The 8,581-nt window shown below is 40.7% G+C and overlaps 1 protein-coding gene across 1 annotated transcript in view; it reads right to left on the reverse strand.

Annotated features, from left to right (window-relative positions):
• LOC117447508 (cytosolic carboxypeptidase 4) overlaps positions 1–8,212 on the reverse strand; it is a 181,147-nt gene extending 172,935 nt beyond the window's left edge. The window contains 1 exon segment of the mRNA XM_034084216.1: positions 7,972–8,212. Coding sequence (XP_033940107.1) covers positions 7,972–8,041 — 70 coding nt within the window. The 5' untranslated portion in view covers positions 8,042–8,212.
• Positions 8,213–8,581: the final 369 nt, after the last annotated feature.

Raw genomic sequence — 8,581 nt, forward strand, 5'->3', positions numbered from 1 at the left:
ACATTAATAAACAATGAACCACGGCACTCTGGAGAAAAGTACAAGTTTGGAGAAGTAGTTATTTAATTTAATCTGGCTTCGCATGATTAAAAGTAACACGATCATCGACCCGACGCAGTCCCCCATTGTTGTTGTTGTTGTGAGCGAAGCACGGAGCTAGAATGGGAGCTGCGTTGGTGTGAAAGGGGCAACAGAAGTCACTTGTGTGTGACTGACCTGAGCTTGCGCCTCGTTGTTCTGATAGCTCCGCCCCTTCGCTCCAACCCCCCTCCCTCCCCCACATCTACAGGTGAAAATTACTTTAGCGACACATTCATCGCAAGAAGTGTAGTCACGTAAATCAAGGCCGCAGATTAGTCGATTTATACTGCCACAGAGCAGATTCGTGAAGTTGTAATGACTGATTTGAGAGGTTGCAGTTGTAATTGAAAATATATTTTTTTTTTAAATGTTTTCTGCAAGTGAACATCTCATCACTAAGTTCATTTTTTTCTTCTTCTGTGACTTCACATTTGGTTCACAGATACGTGGATATTTTATACAAGTGTAAATGTATGCACACAAGCTCAGATTTTTTTTCTACAAGTGCTCAGGTTTTACACGCTCTCGCATTTTGCACCATATCTACCTTCATATTTAAAGGGTTAAAATCCTGAAAATGATTAAATATTTGGTATTTTTGATTAGGGCGGAAGTTGCTTTAAAGATTGAACCCAAAGAAGTTGAGAAAAAAAACTTTTAATATAATGTTTTTATCAAAGTATTTGGCAGTGGACATTTTTGTCCCGAATGACTAATTTGCGTATCCAATCGAATGATGCCGAAGGGTTAAGACTTGAAACAATGCCAGAGCCCGTTAGTGTTTACTTCTTCTAGTGAATTTTCCGTCATTAGAGCCTTTCCTTCTCTTGCACTGTTTTCTTGTTCTTGTACTCTTTTTTTTCTTTTGTTTACTGGAAAACGTTTAACCATCTCATATCAAATGTTCATGCTCTCCACAAAAAAAAGTATTCCACTGTGTTTTCCGACGGAGGAAAACCAATGCTAACGTTAAATTGACTACACTTCTTTTTGCTCATTGATATAACTGCACATAGGCCCTTTCTCAAAGCATCCTTTCTAGAAATAGTCCAATATCGAAAAAAAGAGGAGACCGCATTATGTCCCAGAACGAACCAATCGATGAAGAGTATTCAATTAAGCCATGTAATAGTGTATATTATTATGCGGTGGATCTCTGTTCCATTCTGTCTTTCCCCTCTTTAGCGTCTCATATCTATTTTCATTTCTTCCTTTGCCAGATGAGAGGAAGTGCCGGTGTGTGTGTGTGTGTGTGTGTGTGTGTGTGTGTGTGTGTGTGTGTGTGTGTGTGTGTGTGTGTGTGTGTGTGTGTGTGTGTGTGTGTGTGTGTGTGTGTGTGTGTGTGTGTGTGTGTGTGTGTGTGTGTGTGTGTGTGTGTGTGTGTGTGTGTGTGTGTGTGTGTGTGTGTGTGTGTGTGTGTGTGTGTGTGTGTGTGTGTGTGTGTGTGTGTGTGAGTGAGTGAGTGTGAGAGAGTAATGGAGACAGACTGGGACAAATGCTGAAGGACACACTGCTTATACCCATCTTTAATCCTAACTTTCAGCCAGTGAGCTCATAGCCAGCTTTCCAACCCACATGAACTTTACCGCATGCTATCTCCTCAAAAGGTCACACACACACACACACACACGCACACACACACACACACACACACACACACACACACACACACACACACACACACAGCGGGGGTAATCCCAATGTGGCATCAAACACACACACTTTCAGACAAATGGATCCACTGAAATAGGCCTCGTCCTCCCCTCGGGGGATAGAATGCTAATCCACAGGTGAAATCACATAAGATTCTCCAGGCTCATCACACACACACATTTCCGTTTCCTTACTTATGAGGGAAGACCCTGTGTGTTGCTGCAGCTGTCTCATTAAGCCTCTCCTCTGATGCCTGCCGACAACAGGCTGTGACAGTATCATCTCTCTCACATTACTCTGCTGCTATTTTAGACCCTAACTCAGTTTATTCTCTCACCGAGTCATTATGTTTATATTGTTTAAATATACACTCTAGTCTTTTAATACTACCTGTGGCCGTGAGGTAGAGCGGTCTTCTTTCAATTGGAACGTTTCGATCCACTCCTGCAGGTCAACATGTCAATATGACCGTGGTCAAGATACTTAACCCTGAGTTGCTCCCGATGGCATGGCGGTTTATGAATGTGTGTGAATGGGTGAATGATGACTAGTAAATGTAAAGTGCTTTGAGGATTCATAAAAACTGGATAAAGCAATACCAATATACATTCCATTTACTTCCTGTGTACATTATCATGATCCTGGTGTTTAATGTTTTATTTTGAAATGTATTTTCTGTGTGTCTTGTGTGGTTTTACTTCCTGTCTTTTAGTTTTCCTGCCTGTGTGATTGTATGATTGAGTTAACCTGCTGCCCTTGTGTCTAAATAAATAAAGTGCAATCTCAAGTTGCTTCATGTAAAGGGAATACAATCTAGATAGAATGGTAAAATACACCTAAGAACGACTAATTTATCTAAAATATAATAATCGTGTCCCATCTTCTATTTTTTTGGGATCATCTGTTCACCAGAAAATGTCATGGAAGATTAACTCTCAAAAGTCATCACAAAAGAAAATGGGACTCATTTTCAACTTCAACCTGTTTTTCTCCTGAATTGTCCCAATCGACCAAGCTCTCGGCAGTGCCACCATAGATATTTGGCTTTTATATTATCCAGATGTAACATGATCCATGTGACCTTCATCACGGATTTGATAGAATATGTCAAAACAAATATATTTCTAAATCCAATCAAAGTACATTTTTATAAACATTACACCAATTATTGTTGTTATCTAACACCTGCTCCCTTAGTTTTTGTGCTAGCTTTACCCTAAATAAAACTCGCACTTCCTTTCAGTTCCTGCTGTTTGTATTACCCAATTTGTCTGAAGAGTGTGTTTGCTGATAGTAACCACCTAACACTCTCCATAGCTCTACATGATCTAGCAGAAACTCAAATTCTAGTGCATTATGCGCTATTTTTATTGCATTTAGAGTGTTTTCTGTCAACTCTGTTGTAGTTTGATACAAATCTGACTGCCAACAAGGTTAAGAGGCAAGTCAGCAGTGTCAGTATCAAAGCATAAAAGTCAAAGAGAAATCTCTCTGAGGCCACACACAGATCACCCTTATGCTGCGTTCACACCGACCGGACGCGATGCAAATATTCGCTTCGCTCTAATCGCTCGGGTTTCACCGTGGCTGCCAGCTGTGTTTTGTTATCGGTGTTGGTTATTCTCGCGTCCAGGAGAGAAGCTTAAAAAGGAGACTAAATGGAGTCTCTGAGATTGTTTCAAATTGGTACTTTAATTAATAAAAAGCGTGGTAATGTTACAAACAGGATATTGTCCGACAGAAATACAGCTGTGTATCTGGCTCTGGCAAGTGGAGAAAGAGGCCGTACCCCTCAGGTCGCGCTGTTTATATATCCTCTGCTGGCTCCTCCCTGCAGGCCGGCTCTCCACGTTTCAATGTCCATTGTTACGCATATCAGAGGATACAGACATTGTACATTCAATATATATCTAAACACGCCTTTTCTCCTCCTTAAATGTAGCAGAGCTGCTGCTGGCCACGCCCCTTTGGAGCTGCTGCTGGCCACCCCCCTTTGGAGCGTCTGCATGCAAGCAGTGAGCTCTGTGAAGAGAAGGCTGTCTACCAGCAGAAACTCAGCTAAACGCTGCAGTGATTAAACGCCATATTATGTTCCAAACCACTGAGTGTTAGCGATGCTTGCTAATGTAAACACAGACCATAGTAGCCTACGTCCAAAACACATCACACATTGTTTCTGATACAACAACGTTCTGATAGGGGACGATAAGGCCGTGGGCGTAAAGCCAGCCCACATTTCCGTAATGTGGTCATGAACGCAGCAAATCTGGATCAGTTCCGTTGTACCCCTGTTTTTAGAGATGTGGGTTAGGAGGAAAAGAGAGGGTTGTATTTTCTGACACTTTGTGAGTCTCCTGACACACCCGGGACACATGTTTATGTATACAATACATCAAAAAGTGCATTTTGCATAATAGGTGAGCTTTAAAGAGGCCCTATTATGCTTTTTTGGGGTGTTCCCTTTCCTGTAGTGTGTTATATAGGTTATTGTGCATTTAAATGATCTGCAAAGGCTTTTTTTGAAAGATCAGTTAATGCGTGTTTAAAGAATACTGTGCAACAGCATTTTCTCAATTCATCCGTAAAGATCTGCCTTTTTATAATCTAATATGAATACTTATTATTAAGAGCATATCTGGTTAATTTATGGCCATAACATTCTTTCTTACAGTTCGATAATGTTAGCGATGTTTTCTTTAAAGTTTGGTTCTTTCAACTAATGGTGGTGGTGCTTTAGCTTCTATATTTGGGAAAGAGCTGTTTGTTCAAAGCTCCTGAGTGCACGCTTTATGATCCCAGGAATTGTAAAAGGGGAAACGTGTGTTACAGTGACTTTTTCTCCTGAAGTATTTCTTGCTGCACAGGAATGTAAAGTGGTTTGACCCTGACCTCAGTAGTTACTACCGTGACCATGCAACACGCATGTAACTATGGCAATGTCACAAAGATGTTACACATGAGGGAAAAGGGAGATTGACAGCAAGAATGTGCAAGAAGAATGTGTGTCTAGCTGTCCCTCGAACACAATGAGCGCTCTTAAAATCTCTGAGTCTACCAGAGGCTTGTTGAAGGTCAGCATTGAAATTACTCAGCATATTGGGCAAATCTATATCAATCAAACTTTTAGTATATGAAAGCTCTAATGCTGCGTTCACACCAGACGCGATGCGTCTTGGGGGCGGCGCGATTACATGTAAAGTCAATGCAGAGACGCGGACAGACGCGAATTCGCTCCGACGGCGAGCATGAAGCGGTGGACGTGAATTGCTAACAGCTAATGCTGCATTCAGACCGGACGCGATGCGATGTTTGGGGGTGGCGCGATTACATGTAAAGTCAATGCAGAGACGCGATCAGACGCGAATTCGCTCCGACTGGGCGCATGAAACGGTGGACGCGGCGCGAATCACGCGATTGAGGCGATCGAAGGGGGCCGCGTCAAACGCGAGAGTTCCATTTTTTCAACTCGGGCGTCAAATTCACGTGACGCGTTCTCATGGTAGCCAATCAGCGGTGAGGATCTCAGCCTGCCGTCACTGACGTTCAACCAGAAAACATCAGCCATTAGCTGTTAGCAGTTAGCACACAGAGCTCACAGCTCCTCATATCTGTTCAGAAACTGGACAAAAGTTAAACAAGTACAAACCACAGACTGTCTGTGTCATGGCGAATACAGTCGCTGGTTTATTTATGTCTGTAGGTCGTTGTTCTTGTGTGGACGGAGCATATACAACGTTAGCTTAGCCTGGTCGACCCGATCTTCATTCAGAAAACAAGCAGGTTTTTCGCCTGCCGTCTTGTCTGTAGATTTGTCAAGCATTAATTAATGGTTTTTGCTAACCGGTATCAGTATGTTGTTACTTCGGCATCATTTCGAAACGTGTATTACAATTTAATCACGGTAAAATATGTTCATTTTGTTGCAGTTGTAGCTCCCGAGCCAGCGCGTTTTGTTTGAATGACGCGAGTAAACTGTTAGAAATTAAAATCAATGTTTTGATAGCATAGTGCACCTTAAACATACCGTCAGTTTAAATGCTGTTTTATACTGAAAAACCAGAAGTTCTTGTGCACAACCATTTGTTAAGCTTTTATTCTGAAAATCCTTCATCTCCGTTTAGCATGAGGCTAATACATCATTTACTATAGAGGTGAATTTAGCAGCGATATGATATGATGTTGCACAGCGAAACCTACTGATTTCAACACTACAACTATAGACGTCGAGATATTATTATTGTTGGATAAGGTACAGTTTATTTGAGTACGTTATTGTTTACAGATGTGGGTAGCATGTGACAACATTCGGAACGACCGGAAACCAAACTGCTATGAAGTATTTCCTGTACTTTTAGGAGTATTGATTTCAGCGTTTAGAATGTGTTAAATGAAAAGTCATGAAAGAGTTAAAGGGCCAGAACCAGCACTTTTGTAACAGGGCTGAAATAGAGGGGTGATCTGTTTGGTATTCTGAGCAAAACATTTCAGAGACATGTTTTGTATAGATATGGCCATATAATATATTGTTCAAATATAGCCTAATAGGTGAGCTTTAATGTATTTAATACCAATATATTATTTATTTTTCGGCTCTGTTTTTGGTCCCCACTGACAAAAATTGTTCAGATCAGAAAATAACTTAAGATAACAATATAGGTGTGTCTGCTTGTTAAATGTGTATGGCAGGGCTGAAGTGGAAAATAAACTAATCCAGGAACTATGCTGTTATTCTCACAAGGCTGCTTATAGCTACTTAACAATACAGCAGTGAAGCAATGGCCCCAACTCACCCCCTCTTAACACTCATATAGGGTGCTATATGATTTGCATACACCTACATTAGAAATACACCAATATGCTTACAAGAGCACAGGATTTTAAAGGTTATGTTGTGCTAAAATTTAACAGCAGTGTTGCTATCTGCTCTGCGCACAACTTGGTATCCAATAAGTACCTAAAATGGTTGCAACAAGTTATTAACAGTTATTCAGCGCATGTGTAATAGCAAAACGTAATAACATTTTAAGTAGCTGCAGCTGGTGGAACATGTTCCAATTTTAGCAAACATCACACTGTATATCAATGCAAAAAACAATGCATCAAAAATGCATTACTGATTTGCAGTAATGCAAAATCAGTAACAAGGGCAGGTCGTTCTGATTAACTGTGGAACGACCTGCCCTTGTTAATCAGACAGGCTCCCACACTGTCTGTTTTTAAATCCCGTCTTAAAACCCACCTCTTCTCCTTAGCATTCGTAAACAAGTAGATTGTTGCTTTTATTTGCTTTCAGTGGTCTATTGTTTTTATTATATGGCTGTTTTTTATTTTTTAATTATTACATTTATTCTGGTTTGTTTTGTGTTTGTATCTTTTATTTTAAATGTATTTATTTTATATTTTTTGAGCTTATCTCTCTGTACAGCACTTTGGTCTGAAGGTTTTAAAGTGCTATATAAATAAAGTTGGATTGGATTGCAGTAATGCATTTTTACAATTATTTTATTCTAACATGAAATGAAGCAGTCAATAACGCTTTGACAAACGCATCAGGACATGTAATCTTGGTTACTCACGCAGACAAATTCAGTATAGAGCTAATATAAAATGTTTATTTATTTATTTTGTAGTAATGTAAAGATCAGGATATGTAATCATAAAAAGCAATTAAGAATAAAGCAATTAAAAGTCTTCTCTCCTCATCCTTCTATCCATTCAAGTGTCTGGAGTCAAGAGATCTAAGGTGTGGGCATGGTTTACTTCATGGCAGAAGAAACACTTGTTGTGTTGGTGCTCATCCAACACAATGCATAGAGGGAATTAAATCTACCAATCGAAGGATTCAGGTTAAGGGTTTTAGCTGTGTGGGCTTAGGTCGCTTAAAACCTGGATCAAGGTGGTACTAAAAACAGTACCAGGTGCTTACCCCTACCTATAGCTGTGTTGCACCATGAAATGGGAACACGGTTCAACAAAACAGGAAAAAACTGCATTGTGTCAGTCACAGCAACAATGTGTGAATTTGTTTTTTTATTTTGAGAATGATGAGGATGTTAGTGAGGAAGATGACTGGTTAAAAGGTTTGTAACTCCAAACAGAACCTCAGACTATTCTTATTAAGTTGTATTTCAATATGAAAACCAGATGAAGGGTAGGATATTGATCTCTTTGTCTCTCTCTCTTTTTGATATGACTAAAACACACACAGACTCATAGACATTCTCACATCGTGCTTACCTGGGTAGCTGCCCTCCAGCTCTTTCAGGGTTCCATTCCAGGTGAAATTTTTTCGGCCGTAACCAAACATGATGGCTGTTTCCTCTTGTTTCTCTGATGGAAGATCTGAATCTAGCACCCTGTCTGGTTTTCTATGGGGTTATCTGTTTGTCTCTCTGATCCAGCCGGTTTAGGATTCAATGGATAGACAGGCAATAAAAAGAAAATCCTTTCCCCTTCTTCTCCTTTCACTGGGAGCAAGTGTGAGGGAACCCCAAACTGGTGTGTGTGACTTCCAGGAAAGCAAGTGTGCCAGCCGCTCTTATAAGCACCTGGCTGAAATTTAAAATGCCCTTGTGCCTTTAGCCTGCCCATTGGTTAGGGGACCAAGGGTGTGTGTGTGTGTGTGTGTGTGTGTGTGTGTGTGTGTGTGTGTGTGTGTGTGTGTGTGTGTGTGTGTGTGTGTGTGTGTGTGTGTGTGTGTGTGTGTGTGTGTGTGTGTGTGTGTGTGTGTGTGTGTGTGTGTGTGTGTGTGTGTGTGTGTGTGTGTGTGTGTGGTGTGTGTGTGTGTGTGTGTGTGTGTGTGTGTGTGTGTGTGTGTGTGGTGTGTGTGTGTGTGTGTGTGTGTGTG

This window comes from Pseudochaenichthys georgianus, chromosome 6 (assembly GCF_902827115.2).
Source record: "Pseudochaenichthys georgianus chromosome 6, fPseGeo1.2, whole genome shotgun sequence".
NCBI classification, from domain to species: Eukaryota; Metazoa; Chordata; class Actinopteri; order Perciformes; family Channichthyidae; genus Pseudochaenichthys; species Pseudochaenichthys georgianus.